This window comes from Arvicola amphibius, chromosome 3, assembly GCF_903992535.2.
Source record: "Arvicola amphibius chromosome 3, mArvAmp1.2, whole genome shotgun sequence".
NCBI lineage: Eukaryota > Metazoa > Chordata > Mammalia > Rodentia > Cricetidae > Arvicola > Arvicola amphibius.
Window position 1 is genome coordinate 97,491,423 of NC_052049.1, and position 25,582 is coordinate 97,517,004.

Here is a 25,582-nt window from a genome sequence, read left to right on the forward strand (position 1 = left end):
GCCCTCCATGATCCATGGGACATGCAATCCAAGATCCCCAGATGATGTCTGAAGCCATGAACTGCTTCCAATCCTATGTTATATAGGTTTCTTCCCTATAGACACATAACTATGAGGAAGTTTAGTTTATAAATTAAATAAAGGTAGAATAAGAAGTTTAAGTGATAACAAGGTAAAGCCACTTTAGCTGTATCCTGTAACAAAATCCGTAAAACAGCATCCACTTTCTCCAAACATCTTACTATCCTGGGCTCAACTCACCCAGCCATGACATAAGACGATGTGTAATGGGATAAATTGATGTGGGAACACAGACACTGTCAGGTCAAGGTGGCTGTAACTGACCATCTTACCTGGACACAAAAACAGTGATGCCACTGTAGTTGATATTGCATCCAGAGGGCCACTGAGTGACTAACAGAAACAGAACAGGCAGGTGGTGTCTACATGGCTAGGCTCGACAAAGAAAACATTGATGTCTCAGGCAGAACAAATTTGGATGGCATGAAGCTCTGTCATACTACTCAGAATGACAGACAATTCTAATCTCATGCTTGTTTATTTCTGGAGATTTCCCATTAATATTTGTAAACCAAAACTGACTTCAGATAACCCAAATGACAGAAAGCAAGGCCATGGGTTAGGGAGGACTACTATACAAAGTCAGCACTGTGCACATGAAGACCTAAGGCAAAGGGTCTTGTGATTGTCAGTACTTGGTGAATCCTAGCCATCAACCCCTAAGCCTCAACTAGTCAAATGAGACCCTTCTCATGCCCCAGCTGGTGCTGACTGTCATGTGGGTCTGTTCAGAAAGGGTCCTCCTGCCTGTAGAAGCCTCCATTTAAACTAGACATCTCCTCTTACGGAGCCATGCTGATTGGCATCTGCAGCAAAGACGATTCAATCTCCTTGCTTTTGTTTCTTTATTTGTTCCATCAAAAAACAGTTCTGCTTGGTAACAGTCACCAAGCAGCAGCATAAATAGCTGAAGACTCAGGAGAGCGTGGGAGAGTGCGCTGTTAACGGTGTCTGAATTCAGCAGACATCTGATTCTACATTTTTTCAAGGGTTTTTCAATAATTGGGTAAAACCACAAACAGCGCCTGTGGTGTGCACTTCTGCCCTTGGTTTCCAGACTGAGGCGTGATTGCATATGTTCTCCATTCGGGCACATGGAACTCATTAATTTCTCCACTAGTCTTTTTATGATTTTTCTCCTCTTTGAAGTAGAGAGTTACACAGATAAGATTGCTTTAAATCAGACCATAAATATTAATCTTACAAAAACCCTTATTGACAGTGGCAAACTTTGCCCTAACTGTGTCTGTCTGGCTGTAAATTTATAGTTAAAAAGAATTATGGAGTTAAAGAGTAATCTATAAATGTCTCCCTCCAGTTCTTCTCCACCTCGTTTTGCATGCCTGTGCTCAAACCACTTGATGAATGAGTTTCTGGATCACTTTCCCCTACCTGGGAGGTGGTGCCACGGTTTGATCGTCATCATGGGATATGAGCCTCTCCATGCATCAGAACCAATACTGCATATTCCGCTGGCTTTGAACAAGTCTTCTCTAAATAAGCATTCTTTGCTTGTCTGACCACTGTAGTACCTGTTTCAGTAGAAATTCCCTGATCCTTCTGGAGTAGCCACTTAGGGTGTCATGGGCATTTTGGGTAAGGCTTTATGTGTTATTGGAAAGCAACGAAGCGTGGAGGAGAGGTCAAGTAATTACTTTTAAATACTGTCCATTTTGGCAATTGAAAATTCCACTTATTAGAGCTGGAATTTGAATTCCCTCCCCTTCTGTTGTTGTCTAATGAGTCAACGTACTGAAGAAGGGGCTAGCCTAGGACATGGAAGTTAATTATGGGGTACTTATGATATTATGTGTTGGCCAACCACAAGGCATTTATCATACAATGTGTTGGCTAAACATAGAGCATTGATGATATTATATGTTGTGATGGAGACAGGTACTTTACATGGTAGCATGTCCCAGCCATGCTGGCAGTGCATGGTTATCTCAGTTTCCCAGAGGAATAGTCTTAAGATTTGATATTTTGGGTTCAGATCAAGGAAGAGGACAGGCCCTTTTCTTAGTAATCTCCCTAGTTGACTTGGAAATTTGATATGGTTATCATTCAAAATTGATGCAAAGGTGACAGAGATGGAGTGCAGTGGCAGCAGGCCAGCGTGTATGTGCTCTAAGTGTCTAAGTGCTAACCTTGATAATCAAAATAAAGTCCTACAGCCATGGAGATGAGCGTACATTTTCAATATTTTGGGCCTATGAAATAGCTCAGTATCTAAGTCGAGTTTGCCACCAAGCCACCAAGCTTGACCACCTGATATGAGACCCACAAAGTCAACGAAGATAACTGACTCCTATAGTTGTCCTTTGAGATTTATGTATGTTCAATCACACGCACACACACACACACACACACACACACACACACACACACACACACTCTTTCTCTCTCTCTCTCTCTCTCTGTCTGTCTGTCTGTCTCTCTCTCATTCACACACACATATACAATAATGTAATAATAAAAGAATTGAAATGGTATTTTTCTCTTTTGTCACTGAGATTTGATTTTGTTTTAAATTATATCAAAAAGAGGTTTATTTTTATTTTTGCTTTTCTTTGAGACATAGTTTCACAAACATCCCTAGCTAGGTCAGAACTCACTATGTCACCCAGGCTTGCCTCGACATTGCGGTGATCTTCCTGCTTCTGCCTCGCATGTTGCTGGAATTGCAGGCATGTACATCCATGCCAGATTGTATTGCCAGCACCGTACTCCCTCACTCCACTGTCTCTTGCAGGGCCACTGGCACAGGCATTGGAGATGAAACAAAATAACACAAGTAACTCAGGACTGCTCTTGTACTCCGTGGCCTCTTAGATAACTAAGAACGTTAGTTCTTTTTGGGTACCTGGAGCAAAACCATCATCCCTGATTGAAAAAGGGTGAAATTCCTTAAGGATCCCTAAGAAAGGGGTGTGCTCTGACTCAGGATTGTTTCTAGAGGCCTTCAAACTGGTATCTTGGTCTTGAAGCAAGAATAGGACTCTTCACCGAAAGGGTGGCCTAAGGAGAGAAGGTAAGGGTCACTGAGAGGACTTCCTACATGTGCCGGCTGGCCTGTGTTGTTGGTTGACAGTGCTGTATAAACTAACGTGAGGGGCTGTGTCATGAAAACTCAATGTACCCCTTCCAAGAAACAGGAACTAATGGAAGAAAGTGGTACAACTTCAGGCATGGTGGCCAGTGCCCAGCATGATACACTCAGTGAGAAGTAAGTGGCAACTTTCTCCAGCTGGATCTGTCCTTCTCCTTCTTTCGTGGAAATGAATTCATCGTGTATAGCCAAAGCCTCAGAGAATGAGATGATACTCAAGACAGTGTCTCCATACAAATCTAAAGAGCCCACCACAGAATGCACAAAGCACAGTATATGTCACACTTGCCCTTGGGAAGTAGATACATGGACTAGATGCCCAGGGCACCCCCATAATTCACTTTTGGGACAAAGTCATAGATAAAGTCTCCTACTTCTTGTCACTTTCCTAGATTCTGGCTCTGGAGGAGAAGACAGACCGATGGCTGTCAGCTCTCAGCAGATCCCCCAGGCAGAGAGCTGGCCTGACATGTAGCAAGAAGACTAAATACCAGTTCTCTGCACCTCTCACCATCCTTCTTTCTCAGAGACTTGAGTAGCCTTATGGTTTTTTGGTACAGCCAAGCTCAGAAAGCTAATCACTAAATATCCCCTTTTGGTCACTACAGGAAAGATTTACAGGGTACGCTGATCAAAAACAAGGCAACTCAACCCAAAAGAGCTTCCAAGAGTAGCCCAGAAGCAGGGTATAGAGTCATTGCGCCCCGTCTCTCTCATGCTGGGTGGGTGCCATGTCCGAGTAAGGTGATGCCTTCCGCTGCCTCCCTCAGCTCCTCTCTGCTAGGAGCTTTTCTGTCTGCCATCCTAATGATCGCCATGCCACACCGGTCCTCATGCTGATGCTGACAGGCTGCTCATTAGTGCCAGGGTGCTGCAGTCAGCCAGTGGCACGCCAGAGTCCCACTCCTGACACTTTTTCACAGAGCTGTCACAGAGTCCTAGAGCCTGCCAGCTCTGCTTGAACTCAAGCTGTGATACCCCCAGTGCCAATTAGTGTGTCAGTGTTCTGCCTTGTCAGTGCTGACACCAGGCGAGCCAGTGGTCTAGAAAGGGGAGAGGGTAGGTGCCTCAGGACACTGGCAAGGATAAGAACCCATGCTAAGGGTCGCTTTGCTCTAACCGCCTTGTTGACTTTAAAATTTTTTTAGAAATAAAGACTACCAATCGTCCACTACGTTTCCTCGAGCCCCGGGAAGGAAGATCTGACTGCAGGGAAAGGCTGTTGACTAGGAAGCAGAGCCATGTAGAGGTATTGACTATATGTTGGAATAAGAGGATTTCTTTGACCTGAGCAAGTAGGAGCTCACTGATTCTGGACTGATCGTGGGGGAACCTCATAAGACTCTAGGTCCTCTGAATGTAGGTGACACTTGTGTGGCTTGGACAGTTTGTGGGGCCACTAGCAGCGGAACCCATTATTTATCCACAGTGCATGAACTGGCTCTTTGGAGACCATTCCCTATGGGGTGATACCTTGTTCTTGCTCAGCCCAGATGTACGGGGGAGGGCCTTAGTCCTGTCTCAAGTGATGTGACAGACTTTGTTGCCTCCCCGTGGGAGGTCTCACCTTCTTTGAGGAGTAGATGGGGGTGAGGTGGGGAGAAGATAGAAGGAGTGGGAGAACAGGAGAAAGAGGGAACAGGGAATGCTGTGTAAAATAAGGTGGTTTTAAAAATAAGAAAAAGAAATAATAAAAATATGTTTGGCCCTCCTTCAAAAATAAAGGATTTCTTTGTTTTGAGGCTCAATGGACACACTTCTGCTCTCATTCACCCTAATATCTTTACACAACCCTGACAGGAATGTTGACTTGCCTGCCTACTTCTGTTTACCCAGCTAGAAGGAGGAAATGGGGAAGAGGGCAGTGGGAAAGGCAGGCAGGGGGGATGGATTTAATAATAATTTTCTTTTTCCCACTAATGAACTGCTGTTGTTTTTCTCAATCTGAGAGGACCAGCACATTTTCATACATATTCCACTGTCCTCCTTAGTACTTTAGGAAACTGTACTTAGGAGCCACTTATGAGAATGAGAAAGCAGTAGGTGGTGGAAGGCTCAGGTTGTCCCAGAACGGACTGTGTTCCAAAGACACACATCTCAGCAGAGTGACGGGCACCAAGGGCCCAAGTACATCAGAAATCCCAACATCAAAGCCGCTGTGAAACTTCTCCACTTCTATGAAAGTGAACTTGAAGAGGGGCCTCTCCTTTCAGCCTAAGTTGGACCTCCCACCAGAGCTAGTTCCTTGGAGGAGCTTCAGGAAAGCACTGGAGAACCTGGGAAAGTAGTGAAAATGTCCTGGAGCTTCAACAGGGGTTCCATCTGGGGAAGATGGCAAATCCCCACTGTAAACACCCTAGTGAAGGAGAACCCTCAAGAGTAAGCCTGGAACATTGCATTTGGGAGCAGAGCCTTGCCCCTTTGGAGTAATGGCAAATAGCAGTGCTGTGTAGCAAGCTAACAGTGGGTAGGATGTAGGCCCCGGAGAGTGTGCATCAGTGAAGAATGAAAAAAAAAGAAATGAGACATAGACCCTGATCTCAAAAACTTTTGAAACGGGGATGTCACAAATGAACCAGATGTGGGGCATCTCTGCTCCGTGGACTTCCTCAACGCCTCTTCCTTTGTCTTAGTGTGGGTTGTTCTTTGGGCATCTTAGATGAGGATGGAACTAACTACCCAAGAGTTTTAGTGAAAGAAAGGGGGCGAAAGCAGGCACCCAATGGTTCTTGGTTCCAAAGGAGTAAAACGTCCACAGATTCCTGATTGGAATGTGACAATGTAGGAATCCCAGCTGTGTCTCTAACCCTCTGACACCTCAAAGGGATCTGATGCCAGGACTGTGAGAACCCATTTCTGTGAAGAATGCAGCCCACTTCGGATATTTTCAGGATAAACTGAAAGACATAGAGAAAACTCAGGGATGAGACAGTTTGAAAGCGCATTCTTTCAGGCTTAGGTAAAGACGAAGGACAAACACAGGCTCCTGAGCAGGAAGTAGCTTTGGAGGAGATCCTAGTCTCCCTGATGCTGTGTGTGCACAGACTGACCCTTCTGAGGACTTTGGCTCTGCCCTTCATGAAGCTAGCTGCAGCTCTTTCTTGGAAGGACCTGAAATGGGAGTATTTTCTCCTGAAAAGATTAGGGCTCATGCAAGTGTAGACAGTATGTACACATCCCCAAAATGTGTGCAGAGTAAGGACAGACACCCAGAAAACTGTGCACTTTCTCCTTTAACTATGGGAGTTGTAGGTTATGAGGAGGAGCTAGAAAAGGCATAGGAAAACTACTTTGCACAAGAAAATGGCTATTCCAGAAAAGCAGCTTGGGAGGCCATATACTCCTCCCCATCCTGACTGTGGGCATCTGGCATTTCCTCTACCTGATGAATGGCCTGGACAGGCCTCTTGACCCTTTTATCCACCAGACATCCACTCCTATATCAACATTCAGCAGCCTTCCTGAAAGAACAGTCCACATGTCTGCATTCCCTTTCTGCACAGAAGATGGTCACAGCTGGAAACTGTCGGTCTAAAGAGGTGAAGAGATTATTGTGAGTTTTCCTGGATGACCTTCTGAGAAACAAAACTAGGCATTTTCAAAACTGCCCCCAAGCCAGCAGATCAGTCTAGAGAGAGAAAGCACGATGAAGTCGTCAGATGGCCCCAAGTGCCTGGATCAGCTATTCTTTGGGGAGAGTTTCATGTCTGTGTAAGAATGATTTGACTGAGACATGATCCGTCTTCACCACTGGGACAAAAGATGACAACTGCTCACTGTCTTTGGAGACTCAGCAAAGGGGCCCATCATTCTCTCCAGAGCTCTGGGCCTGTCCTAGTTCATTTAAAAGAAGCACTTTCTTGGAAACAGTTAGTGGGTACAGATGAAGGCCTGACTGCTAAGGGTCTCTAGCTTCAGGTCCAATTTGGCAGCAGCTCAGTGACATCTCTGATCTCCAAAGAATCATCTCCAGGAACACTGGTCCCCAGAGAGTCTCGGGGTGATTAGCCACAGCTTGGCATATCTCATCAGTCTGAAAGTAGGACGGCTAATCTAGGCCCCAGATCTGGACAAAGCCGTTCATCTAAATTACTCTAATCTGCAGGTAGATTCTGATCAGCCTGCTCCTCTCCCCTTGATCCATCTTCTGTTTCCATAGCAGCTAAAACCTCAGGAAAGTGGCAGCATCTGGTCCCGGCTCAGGTGAAAATCTCCTCGGAAAGTGAATTGACTTCATGGCTACAGATGGAGGAACAAAGGACCCCCAAAATACAGCAGAACCAGCATCAAATGAAAGGGAAGGAGAAAGGGATTGGTGTAGAGAAAGAGAGGAGGGAGAGAGTAAATGAAATCAAGTCAAAAGTATTTAAAAGATAGTGAGAAAAATGGAAGGATCAAAAAGGATAGTGGAGATGCAGGCATAAAAGGATTGGACAACAGAAGGTATCTGGAGGAATTAGGCTAGAAAATATCAATACAACGACAAAGAGCTGGCTGACCAGGGACAGGACAAGAAGGAGCACCAAACTAGAGACAGAGTCTCTTGGAATAGGTGAAAGAAGTCTACCCCAGTGATAAATGTTCTGCAGTCTCGAAGGCAGACTGGCTTAGTATCGCATAGCACTGGGGACTCAGTGCCATTAAGCTGTGAGAAATGGGAAGAGGAGACTTGAAAAGCTGTGCATCTTTCTGCCTTTACAAGTGTCCCAGGTCCACTTTCCATCACTAATGATCTCGTGCAGGGCTGAGGTCTCCTCCCAGACTTAAGCCAGTCCACACAGAAGGTCACTTCAAAAGGAGAGACTGGCCAAAATGCAAACGTTCTACCTCATGCCTTTCTTCCCAGCGATGACATTAAGAAGGATGACCACACAGTCCCCCCCCCCCCCCCCCCCCCCCCCAGAGATCAGGACAAATACAACCAAACATGTCACATCTCTGAGACCATCTTTCAGGGTACATTGCCATGGTCTGGGAGGAAATTCCATAGTTGAGGCTGCTATAGTCCAACACTGATTTTCTTTTTTAAAAATGTGATTATGGAGGCACTACCATCTATATGGATAAGGACCTTAGATTCCAGTGAAGCACGTGCTGGAAACAGTCAGTCCTTAGTTATTGTTGCCTTCTGGGATATACTTGTGAAAACATATAATCTGCCTGTCCCAGTGGTTTTGTTTTTTCTGAGGACAAGCTACAACCAACAATGAACTACTGTGTTGATGTAGAAGGTCAGCCCCATGATCTTAGTAGAAGACAACACAGAAGGGACACTGTACTTCAGAAGTTCTCCATGGACATCTGAGATGTTTCCGTAGCTCATCACCTCCTTCTACCCAAACTTGCTTCCTTCCCTGTTTCTCTACAGAAGCTGATCTCAAGAGCACCTCTGATAACTTTCCTCCACATCGCTCTCCTCAGAGTTTGCTCTGGGGACACACAGCCTGTAACAAGTAGAAAACCTCTGCAAAGGTGCATTTGGAATCCTTAACCTTGCTCTATCTAGCAATATACATGTCTTCATTAGCTCACACGTATGCATAAATCCATATATAATTACATACATCAGCCAGTAATCAGCAACACATCCTTCAGATGAAAGGCACTATCAATGCCTTTGCTCATGTGTTACCATTTGTTAACTAAACTCCTTGTCATTAACCAATGTATACTACTCAGCTTTCCCAACCTTAACTAGTACATGTTACATGGTCATATGAGTTCACAATAGCATAAATTTGTTAGTTTGGGGTTAGGGCTAATTCCCCCAGTTCTTAGAACAGCCTGGATGATTGCACTTCCTACAATATTTGGGAATGAATGAAGCAATATTCTGTTCATTGATAATAAATATAAGCCACCTTAATGATAAATGACATCTTGTCAGATCCTAGAGGTTCAAAGCACAAACCATTGTTTGGTCCTCAGAACATCTGAACGTTTTGGCAACATGAATTTTGCAACTCAGCCACATATTATGTGATACTTGTTATCTAGGAAACATTTGAGAAAAACAACAACAAAACCACAAAAACAGCTAATGACCAGATTTTTGGCAATGCTGAGAAAGCAGAGACTAGGGAAATTTCTTGCTAGGAATATGGCATTTAGAGCTCTCATCTGTCATTATGTGTTTGTATTTCCTATCTCCTCAAAGAGCAGCTGGACCATGTCACCAACACAGCTCTTCCATCGTCACTCCCCATGGGACGAGTGCACACAGAATATCTTCACCACTTTTCCCCCCAAACTCATGCGAAATTAATCTCCACAAGATTGCAAACAGATATTCAGGTACACCTTTCTGAGACTGTCACAGCTATGGCCACTGTGCACAGAACAACCATATCTGCAGAGTCACGAGCTGAATTCAGAATACCAGAATCTCAGAGCCCATTGGATCCATGAGCCAGTACCACAACCTCCCAACAGGGTCAAGCAAGACTCCTATTATCTCTCATGAGCTGCTCCTCTTACCTTTGGGAGAAATATGTCTCCAGGTTACTGTAGGCTCCGGTCTACCTGTGGCTATGCACGTGAGGCTGATGTTGTTTCCTTCATTAATGGAGATATCTGAAGAAATCTCTACAATTTTGGGAGATACTGTGGAGACAAAACAGGTAGAAGGAACATAAAAATCCTGCTGGCAGTTCTCTCCATTTTCTTAAGGTAGACGCTGACAGAAGAGCCCAAAGATTGAAACAGATGGACTACACTTGTAAAAGATGAAAAATTAGAACAATTACCTTAAACATGGAAAATAAAAATATCTTACCTTGAATTTAGCTCCAAATTAAACACAAATACAAAGTCCAGAGGGAAATCAACTCCACGACAATTCTGCAGTAACTCTCCCAGTTCTACCCTCTGTCTCCTCTTACACCACCCCACCACAAACACACCTCCAACACAAGTCCATGAGTCATTCTCATTGAATTCAGGGTGGCTTTATATAATACAGTTCCTAACATAGCACATATCTACATAAATAGCATGAATTCTCCCTGTTGCCTACCTGACAAAACAAGGTTCTCTAGGCCAGCGTACAAGGACATTCAGAGTTTGGGCATCAACTAACTTCCCACAGCCATCTCTAGTGACCCCCACATCCACTCATCCTTGCTTTGTCCCCAACACACCATGCCCTTCCTGGTCCTCATAGAGGAACTAAGTCCTTCCTTATATCCTGTGTAGATAATCCTTTAAGACTCAGGTCTTTGTTATTTCCTTCACCGTCTACCTGTCCCCCTTAACAACACAAAATCAGTTCTGCTTCTTCACCCATGTTTCTGAAACATACGTGACACAGATGCTTGGGAATTCGTATCAGGGAGCTCGGTTCATTCCCCGACTGGATGAGTGTCCACCCCTTCTGTTTCAATATAAGGTCTTAAAGAAGATCCTTTTTCATTGTTTAATTTTATGTTTTCATGCATATAGTGTCTTTCATACAGTAAGCAAAACTGATCATTTTTAGACTTAAGTCCACATTGTATTTCCTGTAAAGAGGCTCTGTGTGTGTGTGTGTCCATTCCTGCACATTAAGATAGAAATAAAAAGTAAGTAATGCAGAGAAAGCAGTGGGATGGGAGGCTCATTGTTCCACAACCTAGGATATTTAAGATCTAACACTGTAATTCACAGCTGATCATTAAAAGTCAGAGTGTGCCTGTTGCGGATAGAAAGACAGTTGATACATTAGTGACTAAGCATCTGATTTGTTGTCGCCTTGACATGTAAATTTCTAAAGTCTCTTAGTTCTACAGGTTCTAGGAAACTCTTGCAGATGTAAAAACTCTAATGTATTTTACTCACATTATCTTAACTGTAGCGTTTCCTTCTGGGGAACACTTGGCCCTACACATCTGCCTGGTCCCTCCCTGCCCCACCCAGTTTGGGCATTCACATAGTCTTGCTTGCTTCTTGGAACACAGGCTGCCTGCAGAGTGTCTATGCTGGCCTTGCAGACATCACTTAAATGGTGCAGGTAAGTAATTTATTGATCTGTAAAGCACTCCAGGATTCTCTGCAAGGGATTATGTCATGCCACCGCCATGCAATAAAATAAAAAAAACGATGGACTTTGCGAGCACAGGGTGATTTAGGGGTTGTAGTTGGAAGTGTACGTAAAGTACATTTTAAGTGGAAATCAGGCTGGGTAATGAATTATTCTTGCTTTGGAAGGCTGACTGGGAGTTCATTTTCCTGGCTTCCTACATGATAGCTAATCTGCTAATCATACACTAGAGAACAATGGACAGTCCCCAAGTGGCATGGAAGGTAGAGTGGGCCAGAGCTGTCAGCACAGTAAGTATATTAAATGAGACAATCACACCTCAGGCTTGGAAGAATCCTCAAGAAACGTCTCCTCCCCCACCCCTATCATTTACATGTGGAAAGTATCCAACTCACGAAAGAAACGTTGGAGAAATGCTCGCCACCTCTCCTAGCCAGCTTAACAGCAGAGCCGGATGGAGCCAAAGGAGAAGCCATGCTTGGTATGGGACCCAGGAGACTACAGGCACAACCACAGTGATGAGAGAGAAATCAACGAGTGCAGATGTTCTGGGATGGAAAGTATCATTTTCTAGGCGGCAACTTATAGCACACTGTCGGCTTTAAGATTAAATTAGAGGCTCAGAGCACACCCTTGACATGAGGACTCGAGTTCTATCCTTGGCACCTCCCTGAAAAAAATTAAATCGAGCTGGCAAGGAAACACTGTGATTTTCGCTAATTCCTGCTCATAAGAAAGACTTGGGAAAGTAAGAGATAGGCTCCCCGTATTTCATAGTTTCCATGGATACTTTCTGCACCTTACTTCCCTTAATGCAGGCTGTCAGGAACATACCAGGATGGCTTTGTTTGCTTGTATTTATTCATTCACCCATTCATTTATTCTCTTGTCAATATTCATGAGTCACTTTCCATATGCCAGCATTGTGCTAAGCACTAAGAACATAAAGTCCTTGTCCCTAAGGGTAATGTAATATAACAATATAAAACAGACAGGAATCCAACCTTTAAGGTATTGTGACACAGAGGGATTCATCAAATGCTATGGGAGCACGGAAGTTAGATGCCTAAACTTGACTGTAGGTGGGTACTGCATGAACCTTTCGGGACATGGGACAACTGTGTTAAATTTTAGAGGCTGAGTAAAAGTTTATCAAGTCTGGGCTGGAGAGAAGGAGAAGTTTGTTAAGCAACATGGGTGACATAAGAAAAGCACCATTCACGAGACTTTTTGTGCCCATGTATAATCAACCATTATTGGAAGAGATTTTTCTTTGGCAGCTGTGCCAAAAGGCACAGAGTGCTTGTGAATATAAACTCTATACACAGTTGCATATTAGGTATTTCATGGCATGCAGCAATATACCAATCTGGTTAGCTCTCCAAGTGCTTTCAATTTGGTTGGGGGAAACAATGCATTAAAAACGTTCTATTGAATTGGAGGACAAAGCAAAAGGGACCCCAAAATTATGTGTGATTGTGAAAAGAGGGGTGTAGGTGATAAGTGCTGTGAGCTAGAAGGAGGGATGATCACGGTGAATGGGGGTGCCAGAGGTGAGTTTATCTATATTAGCATCTGCTTTGGAAAACAGCAAACAAGAAAGCATCAAGCAGTGAGACCCAAGTGGGGCTGTATTACAGGGACCCGGAGTACACTGGCATGGATGAGGTTGCAAACATTATCTATGAGGTAAACCAATGTACAACATCCACCAGCCAAAGGCAGTGTACCACAGGACTTTGATCCTGGACCTCCCGGGTCACCTTCCCCATCTGCAAGGGGATCTGGCATTTGTGAGGTTCTTCAGGGTACTTAAGAAACAGCTTCTGAAATGACGGGAGAACAGTTCCTGGAAACACAAGGCTTTCAATAAATGAGTTTTAGGCTGCACATGGTTGGCAACTTGTGTGCAGTATCAACACAAAATTGACATTCAGTAAATTTCATAAGAATCCATGAAAACGGGATATGAGATCAATGAAGTACCAGCGAACCAGACTGCACACCAGCCTGGAGGGCTAGGTCTTGGATTGTTAACCTCAATAGGCTATGACAAGTATTCGATTAACAAAAAAGAATGCCATAATTTTAAATTTTTATTTTAGGAAGAAGAATCTGTTAACCATGTGTCAGAATGGAGCTGGGAGAAATTGGAATTAGAGAAATCTATCTACATGAATGATATTCAAAGCCTGGATTGAACTGTTAGCTCCGCAGAGAAAAGGAAAGGAGCAGATTGGAGACAGTGCCAAGGAGCACACATGGGAACTAATGATGGCCTGGAAGGGGAGTGGGTCTCAGAGAAGCAATTGGCTTTGTGGAGAACTTAAGTTAGACTCGTTCTGATTTAAACATGATGATGGGAAAGATGCTGGGGACAACTGGGGGACAACCAGGCAGAAGCATCCTGTTACCCGTAGGAGTTACATCACCAAGAGCACAGTTGAAAAGCAAACTGGGGAGGGCTGAGAACAGTGCCACAAATTAGATGGGCTGAGCCTCAATGGTGCCTTACAAAGGGATGTCACATCCTGCGCATGACTGAAGGCACGTGTGGTCTGAATATAAAATATACCAATTATATAAACAAAAAGTCTAAGATATTTAGGATATATTTAGGAAGAAAGATAGAAGTCAGGTGAACCATATTCTGAGGATAAAATTCCACATTTAATACATTTTTATTAAGGCTTCATCTGGCTACTACTGAATTCTAATTCAAATATGTAAATAATTAAATAAGATAATTATTAAAACAATATTCCGAGGAACTTTCCTATTCCTGGTGTAGCTTACAGTGCCCAGGTGTTGAGTTTTAATAATTATGTCATTAATAAATAGCAATTTGCTGTTTTTAGCACACAGTAGATATCCTATTAAATCCAAATTAAGATGCTTTATTAAGCACTGTGCAGTCCTGTGGGGCTGAGACTGCACATAAAGGCTTCAACCAGGTACTTCCTAGGACTCATGCAGATCTATGCCTCCCAGATGGCATCCATCGCTGCCAGAGGCACTTCCCTCTGCTCACTAGCGAAGGTCTAGGATGTCCAAAATCACTCGGGACAGTGTTCAGGGCAGGGATTTCTTGGTTGCTGTGTCTTAGGGACTTCTGACTTTACAGAATCCTAGGTACTGGTAACCTTTTGGCTTTCAGACCTCACAGAGACACTCAGTCCACGATAACAGCCTGAAGCAAAATGTGCCATGTTGATGGGGAAGCTATTAACGATGCAGCCACTGCATGCCAGGCAAATCCTACTGCAAAGCTGTTTTGCTTAGGAATAGGTCAGGCTGTGTGGCAAGATATGGGACTATCTTTCCCTAGTCCAGACTAAAACAGGGTCAGCCAAGAGCATAAAGGAAACGTTCTTATCCAAGAAGTCCCTTTGTGAAATGTATCCCACTTCTCTCCTTGCCTCACCCAAGACACCCTTTTTGTCTGTTGCCTCCTCTAGTCCCAAAGCACCTCAAACTCTTCCTGATCCAAAGGTCCCTCAAGAGTTCCCAGCTTTTTTCACATAGCTTGTCTGTCCTCGCCTTTCCATCCTGACCTCTCAAAGAAGTCTTCCATGGCCATCGTTTCTAAGATCGTGTCTCCATACTGGATTAATTGTTTCATAATCATTGTCTCCTCACTTACTTTGTGGTGCTGGAGGATTGAGTTGACTGCCTTCAGCACGATAGGCGATCATTCGACCACAGAGCTACACTCTCAGGCTGGTCTCTTCTAAAGGTTCTCTTGGTCATTGAACTGCTCAGTACATGCCTTCATGACCAGCAAACTTCATGTTCATGTTTCACAGATGTGTTATGATGGATTTGCAAGGCTGAACAGATATGTGAACAACTGAAAGTCCCTGAATGTCCTCAAGATCTATGTGGCACACACACCAATGATGATAATTATCAGCTTTCAAATGCTTGTGCAATTCTTCATGTATTCTTCACTGACATAATCCCTCTCTCACACACAAATTGCACACACACACACACACACACACACACACACACACACATTTTCCTCTGCAAATAACCTAGTGAATAGGTATTATTTCTAAAGTAACTCATCATGACAACTTTGAAGTGTTTCCTATGACACAGACTTCTACCACTGATATCAATAAACCCCGGGGAAATGGCAACTCCTTATTCATCTGGTGATGAGTTGAGAATGCTGATGTTCCATAGGGGTGGGAGCCTAGGGAGTTATTCAAGGACACAACTGAAAATTGAAGCATGGTCTGTTTTAGTTAGGGATCTTATCACTAAAAAAGTCATTGGAATTGCAAGTACATATATGAAAAACATATATAAAAAAGAAATATAACATCCATGTTTTATGCACATTGCCTGCTTTGTGAAACCCTGTTGTGCGTTAGACACTTTGTAGGGAATGAGGTCACTGATAATATTTTAAAACTCATATGAGGAATTTCCATTATTATTATTCACAGATGAAGGGAGAATTAGAGGGACTGTAGCCATTTGTTCAAGGGCAAATTGCCAATCAGGGATAAAAACAGAACGTATCAGTAAGTAATAGGTGACGCCCACTGTCTGCTTTTCTCAGAGGCCAGTCTTGTAAGTTGTAGGCTGCAACCCCGAACTCCTTGGGTTTTGCTAAAAATATCTACCCCACATCACCATCCACCCAGCTCCTTAATCACAGAACCATGGGCAATGGTTATTCCTCTCATCTGAACACTTCCATCATTTGCTCCATTCAGTTCCTTCTTTTGTAGCTCCATGGCAACACTGGTGTACCCATCAGGAACTTAAATGCAGGAGACTCTCAGTACTATGTGTATGGTGTAATTCTCTACCACAGAGAGGATGGGAGGCTCCACCAACGTGTCTTTGTTTTAACTTCCCACCTCTGCATGCATAGTGGAATCTCCTGCTTATTCCCTCCTGAGCCCATCTTGCTCTCCTTCCTCTCATTCATTTTCCTTCATTTTGAACTGAACCAGAGATGTGGTCCTGGGGACACTTCTGAAGCAGCCACTGTGGCTGCTGGCTCCTGCAGGCACACAGGTCCATTGGACTGCGTCTACCTGGTGACAGAGAAGCCATCAATAAAGTCCGCCTGTCTTAAGTTGACGACTAATAGAAGTTCTTGTTAGGTCTTCTGTGATTGAAAACACAAGTCCGCCATTCTCTTGCTCTAAACCTCACTGTCTTCCATGGTTTCCCCTTCCTTCTTTCTTCCTTTGCAGTATCTACATGCTCCGATGTACATTTATAGAACTGTGGGGTCTGTGGTATTATTTACATAGAGTAACTCTAAGATTTGTATCAGAAGACCAAGCATTAAGTTTAGATCTTCAAATTGCTAGTGATATAAATGTACCTAGATGATTTCACTAGCTGATTGCATTAATTATATTAGTATCTTTCTTAACCCATGCTTTATGGGTTGGAGAAAAATATGGAAATATCACATTTTAATACAAGATATTATTCAAATATGACTCAGGAGTATTAATAGTACTCATGTATCTCTGGAGGCCGATATGAAGAGAAATACAAACTTCTGCACAAGGGAATTTTCTTGATTTAAAGGACGACGTGAGATGTTACCACGTCTGCGCTCCCGTTGGCAGACGCTATCCAGTGCACCAGAGGTAACAATGACTCCTTGGGTAACAGCAGCTTCAGGCTGAGAACTCAATCCCAGCCTCAAATAGGCACAGGCTTCCTCTCTTGCCAGCAAAGAACTGAACAAGACTGGATGTTCATAATCCCAGATGAGTCTGAAAATGTGAAATCTCTCTAATGATACAACCTCGGGCAAGGGGGATTTTCTTTCATCAGAACACGTGTGTCATTTGTAACATCTCATTCTTCCTCTCTCAGCTTCTCCATATGAAATCCAGGAAAAACCATGAAGCCCTGAGAGGAACTCCAGTGATTTATTCAGGATTAGTCATGAGCCAGCGGTTCTGAAGTCTGGAATGTGGGCCTTTCAGGATCAAGCACAATGTGGAAGGAAGTTTTTATGAGCTCTGCTCTCGTACACAGTTTAATCATTCCTGATGAAGACATAGAAGAATACAGTAAAAACAGCCTTCATTCATCACACCATGCTTCCCTGCTTCAGGATATGTTTGTTCAAAGGGGATTTCATAGCTCCTCCCTATAACCGTAAGTGTTCCGTTACAGTGGGCACCAACGACGAAGTTGGTAAAAAGTGTCTCCTCATCCACTGTTTCATGTGAGAACATCGGAGAAGGATGCTACTCATGACGCAGGCTGCCACCCAGAAATGACTGGCTGGGTTCCAGATTCTAAAACAATGGTACAGAGTTGGGCCTGAGTGGCTTGCTTGCCTTACACCACCATCCTGATAGAGACCAGCTCCTAAGTCACCAGTTCATCAAAGGACAGAGAGATGGAGTGGGAAACCATGGGTTACTGAGCAACAGAAACAAATTCAAGAGGCCCTGGAGAGCATCTGGCCGGCTGTTCAGCCCAGCTGCTTCTTTGGCGATCCTCCTGGCTATGCCTCAGGCATTGCCTTCACTGGGCCGGGGAAAAGAACTGGAGCTACCCAGGTAAGCAGCTAAGCCAAGTCCGTCATGATGTAGGCAGCCAGACACATGCAGCCTCTAATCAGGTATCTCTGAAAAGCCAGAGCCAAGTTTCCACAGCCGGAAAGTCTCCAAAATTAAAAATCTGCCTAACCTGAGGAGGAAATCAATTAACCCAATTCACTACACAGTTTTACAAGGAAGAGGGGAAAAAAAATAAAAAACAACAGGAAAAATGTGTGTGTGTGTGTGTGTGTGTGTGTGTGTGTGTGTGTGTGTTTATTATTCCTCATGGAAGAAAGATATTATTTGCTGATCACCTAATAAGGACTATATTTTTTGCCATGCGTTTCCCATTTAATTCAGAACACTCAAGCCTTAAAGACCTAATGAAATTCCACCGAAAGGGGAAGGAAGTGGTGAGTGTCAGAGTCCAGCTCTTCCTAGAGGATTTTGGGGATCAAAGTAAATGGTTAGGTATAATTGAAAAGCACTTAGTGGGCTGCTAAACACTCTACAAATGAACACTATTGTGAGTGAGATAGTATGGAGTCCAGTCAATTAGTGGTCAACAGCTTAGCTATTTGCTATACAAACTAACCCTGAATTGCTGACTGGGCCTTCCTTATCCTGCCCAGCTACATCTTCTGAGCAATCCAATGGATTCTCAGCATCCAGAACAGGTGTGGGGGCAGGCAACAATGCTTCTGATATCCCAGCTTCTAAATTCCCCTGGAGTTCTCCACAGAAACCTGACCGCAGGGCCCATCCAATCTTTTTCTTGGATCTCTTGGCATCTGGCATCTTGCTGGAGTCCATTTCTCAAGAGCAAGACGGCATATGTAATTACTGAGACGAAGTTGACCAATTCAGGCAGGCCACACAGTGATAATGGCCACTTTTATCCCAGACACAGCTTGTTCATTTATTTGTTTCATTTTCTGTTTCGCTTCGTTTTGTTTTTGCTTTGTTTTGTTTTCAGAGACAGGTTTTCTCAGTGTAGCTTTGGAACCTGTCTGTCAGTTTACTTTGTAGATGAGGCTGGTCTCGAACTCACAGAGATTCACCTCTTCTGCCACTTGAGTGCTGGGATTAAAGGCATGCGCCAGCACAGCTGGCCCCAGACACATCTTTGTAGGAGTTTCCTATACAAGCTCTAAATGACTGACCTAGGACTTATGGAAAGAGCCTATCAAGAACTCTGCAAATTCAGCCTCGGTGGCTCCAGTCCCCCGCTATGGTGCAGGGGTGCAGAAATGTTGTCCCTTAGAATGCAGTTCCTGCCAGTCACTTTCTTTTCCAAACTCGGGAAGAAATAAACATGCACTTGCTTCTGTTCAGAAACTCATCTCAGGCAGAGAACTATCTCCTAACTACACTCGTCTGTGCTAGCACCCCTCCCCAGGATAAATCTGTATTTCTGTATGTTGATGTAAGCGATGTGAACGCATCTATGAGGATGCCTGTATAGGCTAGCACACTCTCATGGCCACGATTCCCTCCACTCATTCTTTTCCCGCTCTCAAAAACGTGCCTACGCACTGAGCATCTCTCTCTCACACTACCCTGTTCGGGTCAGACGGAGGCCAACCAAGTGAAAATGGAGGCCATGTCCCCAGGTGGTCCCTTCTCAGCACTGAGAAAGTCTGTGTCTGTGCTGTCGATCAGCTGCCTGCCACCTATACACCTACACGCTCAGCTGCCTTTCTGGTGTCATTTGCACTTTAATTCCTAATTGCCTAACAGCGCTGGTAGTTAGGTACTCAACAATGGCGATAAATCTGTGAGCAGCGGGAATTATGTTGCCTGCACTAGGAAGGTCCCCACGAACGCCTGGCTGGCTGTACCCCTGGCTGCAGGAGGATGCGAATGATTTCAAGAGCATTCCTATTTCCCTTGTATCTACTACCTGCAAGGTCAAGTTAGACAGAGAGGAGACTGCCTTGGGGAGAGCTCCTGCCTTCCTCCAGCAGCACAGTGGTGATAATGTTTGTGCCAGAATGGAAACTCAAGTCGTAGTCAGGCTCCTGTGCCAGTGATCTCTGGGACCATCTTAGGAAGTAAAGACATAGCTTATTATGTGACCTTGACTCTCCTGGCCCTCTATGTAGTCCCACTGCAGTCCCAGGTTACTTGGCAACTGGTTTTCAACTGATTTTGTGCTCTCAGTCCTTATTGGCACTAAATCCTTCATAAAGGTTATGGTTGAAGCCTCTCCCCCTTAGCATGAGTGGTAAAGAGGCTGGCCTGTTTGTGTTGAGCTACAAGTTCTCAGAGAGAGTCGTAGCTCTGAGAATCCCCTGCGAAATGTCACAGTGCCGGAGCAGGAGAGGGAGGTGCAGCCTGGGAAAGAAAAAGTTTCAACATGACTTCTTGTTAATACAAAGCTTGTCAAACACATCACCTAGAAATACTGAATGTCTTTATTAGATTCTTTTATCTCCCCCCGAGATTGGAAGGACGCACCAGTTGCTTCTCGGTGGAGATGTCATCATCCAGAAACTAATTAAAGGCTACGCAGGAAGCTGGGGCACTCACACTCTGGAGAACAAAATGCATTAGCAAGCACAGTAAAAAAAATTACAAGTGAACTTTATATCGAAAAGGGCAAGTTGGGAATTTGACAATAACTCTTCTTTCTCCCTCACCACCTCACAGCAGGTGGAAGTGGGCGCATCAGGCTGTCAATGAATCTTGATGCAAGGCCATCTGCTTCTTAGCATCTCAGGAAAGGATTTCTCCTTTCTGAGTACCAAGGGCTGTGGACCAAATGACCACTTGCTATGGGAAATGCAATCAGGTAGGTTTCAGCTCAGACTCTGCCCCTGCGACTGAGACATGCAAAGCTGTGTATGTCTGAACAACATTTATTTACCTGTGCAGATTGAAGCAACTGGCCAGTCAGATCAAAGTATGTAGGAGTACAGGGAAGGCAGACTGAAGAAGATGATGCACCTCATGCCAACAAAAACTCAAAATCTGTGCCCTTGTTGTCTTTAATTATGGAACAGGCTTCCCCTGTGTATTCTGTGAACAATGTCATTCTACTGTCACCAAAGATCTCTCCAGATGCCATGGACTTCCCCTTTTGCATTTCTTCTGCTCACGCTTTATGGTCTTTCATGTCTCATTATTCAGAATCCAGACATTAAAACACAGTAAGCTGTCTGTCACTCAAGGACCATTACCACTTCCCACTGATCCCATGGCTACCATAGACCATGATTTTTGGGACATTCCCTGATTCATACCTTGGTTTGTGAAGCATCTGTCTTACCGGCTCTGTCTTATTAGCTCTGATTTCTGAGACGTTGTTCGTATTTTGAACACACCTTGTTTTTCACTGGTCTTTTAATGATTATTGGCTGGATGACTGACAGTGAATTGTGGAATAAAAGCAAAAGCCTGAATGCTTGCTGTTCACTCAGAGCAAAGCTTAAAGCCTTGCTTTGACACAGCAGGGCCACCTCTGCTTGGTCTACTTTCCCTTCGACTCTTATCTCAAATGATTCTTGACCAAGGAAGACATATGAGCTAACAAGCATTGAGGGTCATCTAGAGAAATGGGGATCCAGAGAACCAGGGTAGCCAAGAGCTCAGTAATGTTTTGGCATCAATTAGCTTGAGTCTAATCCTGGATATCAGTCCACTGTTAACTTATCTGCCACCCAATACAGACACAACATATGCATCAACGCAATTTTTATAGTAGTAAAATATATATCACCTATGTATCATCTTAAATGTTTTTAAATCTAAACTCCAATAACAGTAAATACATTTACAAAATCATGTATTTTTGAGATAGTTATTTAACTATTCAGTATTTTGCCTACAACACATATTACATGTTGTATAATAGCCTATGAAAGGGTGACTTTGATGAGATTTAGATCACTCATGTAGTGCCCAGCACATGTTAAGGGACCAAACTCATGAATCTATATACAAAAGCAGTACCTGCTTCGGTTGGAACTGCTCCAACTAGAATTACATCGGCCAGTGTCATCCTAACCCAATTCCAGTGCTACATCTTATCCAGTCTGAGGACCAATTCTTCGTGTCCCTTATTATTAAGTCATGATTTTCCCTGACTCCCATTTTCTTCCTTAGCTTGGTGTTGCCACCCTGTCCTTGTCCTCTTGTCTTCCTGGCTACTCCTCAGTTCATTGCTCAGAGGCGGAGAGTTATATTTCCTGGCCATGGGACACTTCAATAACTGCTATCAGATGCTCCTGGATTCAGAGTTCACTGCTTTCCTTTACACTGCACACTAATATGGGAAATCCTGGCCTCCACACATTTTAGCAACATGGAGATAGAACTCAGTTTTTTTCCACCCACAAAAATGATGGTATAATAATGGCCCTTCCTGCAGGGCTTTCCTAGAGATTTAATGTGTTCACATGTATAAAGAGCTCAGAACAATACTGAGCTCAATAATGTGTGCTCAATAAAGGCAATGCATTTACAGTGTCTCAAATAGAATTTTGGATTCTTCCTCTCCCTACTCCAAAACCTCTTCCTCTCCTCGCATGCCCCTTCTTAATTAATCACACAGTTGCCAACCTAATCTCTTTGAACAAAGAAACAGGAGTTGCCCTTAATTTCCCTCATTCCCTTGCTTTCCTTGTCCAACTATTAAATCTTGTTCACTTTATTTCAAAAAATAACCCTTACCCTCCCTAAATCTCATTCTCTTCTCTCTTGAGATAATTTTCAGCCCTCCGCTTATCCAAGTCTGCTTGATGCTGTTATTTTTTTTCTGGTTTCCCTCTCCCATTTTACACAGACGCTCCATTCTCTTCACTACAGAGATATTTTAGAACTGCTGAACCAGGGCTTCTCAACCTGCAGGTCATCACGACCCCTTTAGGGTCACAGATCAGAGACCCTGCATAGCAGATATTTACATCAGTATTCCTAACAGTAGCAAAATTACAGTTATAAAAATAACAATGAAATATTTTTATCGTGGGGGATCACTACAACATGAAGATTTGTATTAAAAGGTTGCAGCATTAGGGAGGTTGAGTACCACTGAATTCTAGGCCAATTCTCTCTCTCTCTCTCTCTCTCTCTCTCTCTCTCTCTCTCTCTCTCTCTCACACACACACACACACACACACACACATAGGTCCCTACCACCTCTATTTATAACCCTCCAGTAACATCTGACTATAATAAGCACAAAATTCAAAATTTATAGCTGTGTCTCCAAAACCCTACCCAGCTGGCTTGGGTGGAGTCACCATTATGTCTCGGGCTATTTTTCACTCAGCTCTCTGATATGTTCTCCACTCCTTCTAGATGCTAAGCATGGTTTTTCTTTAAATATGACTTTACAATTTCTGTTACTTATCCTCCCCCCTGCCAAAAAATACCTCTTCACCCATATCATCATATGCTTAGTGGTTTACTACTTAGATCTCATGTCAAATGTTTCTTCCTGCTCTTCCTTTTAAAACAGCCCCACTCCATCCCAATGGTTTCCCTTTAGCTGTGTATGAGACACATTTCCACCTGAATTTCTAGTTTATTTGTTGAGTGTTCATTGTTTCTATCTCTTCATTGGAATTTTTCCTCCCAGCAGTACTGAGAATTGGACCCAGGACCTAGCACAAATCAAGGAAGAAATTCACGGCTTTAGAATGTATTGTGAAAGGGTTGGTGGGATAGATAGCAGGTAAACATGCTCATCATTGAAACCTGACCTTTTCAGTTCTATTTCCAGAACTCTGAGTATTGCTACTGACCTTCATTTATGCACCACATATGCACATTACACATATGCATATATGACATATGCACATGTCTTCACATACGCACATTATAAACAAATACACATAGTATTGCTGTGTGATGACCCTCTTGTACCCTGTAAAGATTTGTCACTCATACTGGTTTAATAAAATGCTGATTGGCCAGTAGCCAGGCAGGAAGTATATGCAAGGCAACATACTACAAGAATTCTGGGAAGAGGAAAGGCTCAGTCTGCAGTCACCAGCCAGACACAGTGGAAGCAAGATGAGAATGGCTTGCTGAGTAAGGTACCAAGCCACGTGGCTAAACATAGATAAGAATTATGTATTAATTTAAGTTGTAAGAGCTAGTTAATAATAAGCCTGAGCTAATAAGCCAACCAGTTTATGATTAATATAAGCCTCTGTGTATTTTGTTGAGACTGAATGACTGTGGGATAAGGCAAGACAGAAACTTTTGTCTACAAAGTATTAATAAATTAATAAACTTGAAAAAAATTGTGCCCTTCAGGAAAATGAAACTTCACCCACTCTATCCAGGCCATTTACAGTGGTAACTAGTTCACAAGAAGAACTTGATACATTCAACCAACTCTAACCAGAATTTACTTTATTTGTATTTTTTATTTACAGTTCTTTCTTCAAACCACTCTCCTGGGACATATTGTAACTATAACATGCAGCAGTAATCACTTTTGAGAAAACTTGAGAAGGTAGGACCTGCAATGTGTTTCTCTCTTATTGTGTCTTATAATAAATCATATTGTGTCTTACACAATATATCGAGTTCCACCATTACTGTCCAATTGTGCAATGGGACTGACTGATGCTAATTATATTTCCTATGGTCCCATGAGAGGAGGGACATGTTCAAGATAAAGATTTCCATAGTTCAACTACTGACAACTGGAATGAGTAAATTTGTTTCTACACACAACCACAAACCTGCATGTGTGTGTATGTGGATGTATATGTGTTGTGTTATAAGAGTTTATGTGTGAAAAAAAGAGTTTATGTGTGGGTTATATGTGTGTTTTGTATATATGCAATGTTTGTGGTGTGTGTATGTGTTTATGATGTGTGTGTATGTAGAGTGTATGTGTGTGGTATATGTGTGTGTGGTATGGTCATGTATATATGTATATTGTATACATATGTGTGTGGTAGTATACGTGTGTTATATTTATGTGTATGTACGTGGAATGTGTGTGTGGTGGGTATGTATATATGTGTACTGTGTGTGGTATATGCATGCATGTATGTGGGGCATGTGTGTAGTATATTTGCCTGTGTGTATGTGTGTGGTGGGTATGTGTGTATGTATATATATATATATATGTGTGTGTGTGTGTGTGTGTGTGTATTATATGTGTGTGGCATATATGTGTGTGTGAAGGGTGTGTGGTGGTTATGTGTAAATGTGGACTGTATATATGTGTGTGTGTGTATTATATGTGTGTGGCATATATGTTTGTGTGAAGGGTGTGTGGTGGTTATGTGTAAATGTGGACTGTATATATGTGTGTGTGTGTATTATATGTGTGTGGCATATATGTTTGTGTGAAGGGTGTGTGGTGGTTATGTGTAAATGTGGACTGTATATATGTGTGTGTGATATATATGTGTGTGTATGTGGGGTGTGTATGTGCATGTGTGTGGTATGGACATGTGTGTGTCTATGTGTTCAAAATAAATATGTTTATAAAGAGGGCAGGACAGTCTTACTTCCCACTGAAGAATCTGCCACTTGTGAAGCTCCAGAAAAATGTTAACTTGCTTTGGAAAGTCTAAGTTCAGTTTCTTCTAAAGCACTACCTCATCAAAGAAACAATGGCTTATGGGCTGCTCTCCCTTTTCCAGGAAGGCTGTGTTGAGTACACAGAAAAGCTAAACAAAATCCCTGTCACTGGGCAATAAATTAAAAGTAGGTCTGTGCTACTGAAGATAAATCAGCAACTTAAACATTCCTCCCCTGAGCTGGGCATCTTCAAGGAACATAGGACAGGTGTCTCCGAGCTGAAGTATGGGTTAAAAAGCTGTCCTTTAAATTACATTTGGGCTATTTCTTTTCTGGCTGGCT

At 43.2% G+C, this 25,582-nt stretch overlaps 1 protein-coding gene across 3 annotated transcripts in view; it reads right to left on the bottom strand.

The window, feature by feature from the left end:
- Nucleotides 1-25,582, bottom strand: part of Ntm (neurotrimin) — a 421,851-nt gene that overhangs the window by 111,946 nt on the left and 284,323 nt on the right. For all 3 annotated transcript variants that reach the window (XM_038322587.1, XM_038322586.1, XM_038322585.1), the window contains exon 3: nt 9,668-9,793. In XM_038322587.1, coding sequence (XP_038178515.1) covers nt 9,668-9,793 — 126 coding nt within the window. The remainder of the gene's footprint in view (nt 1-9,667; nt 9,794-25,582) is intronic.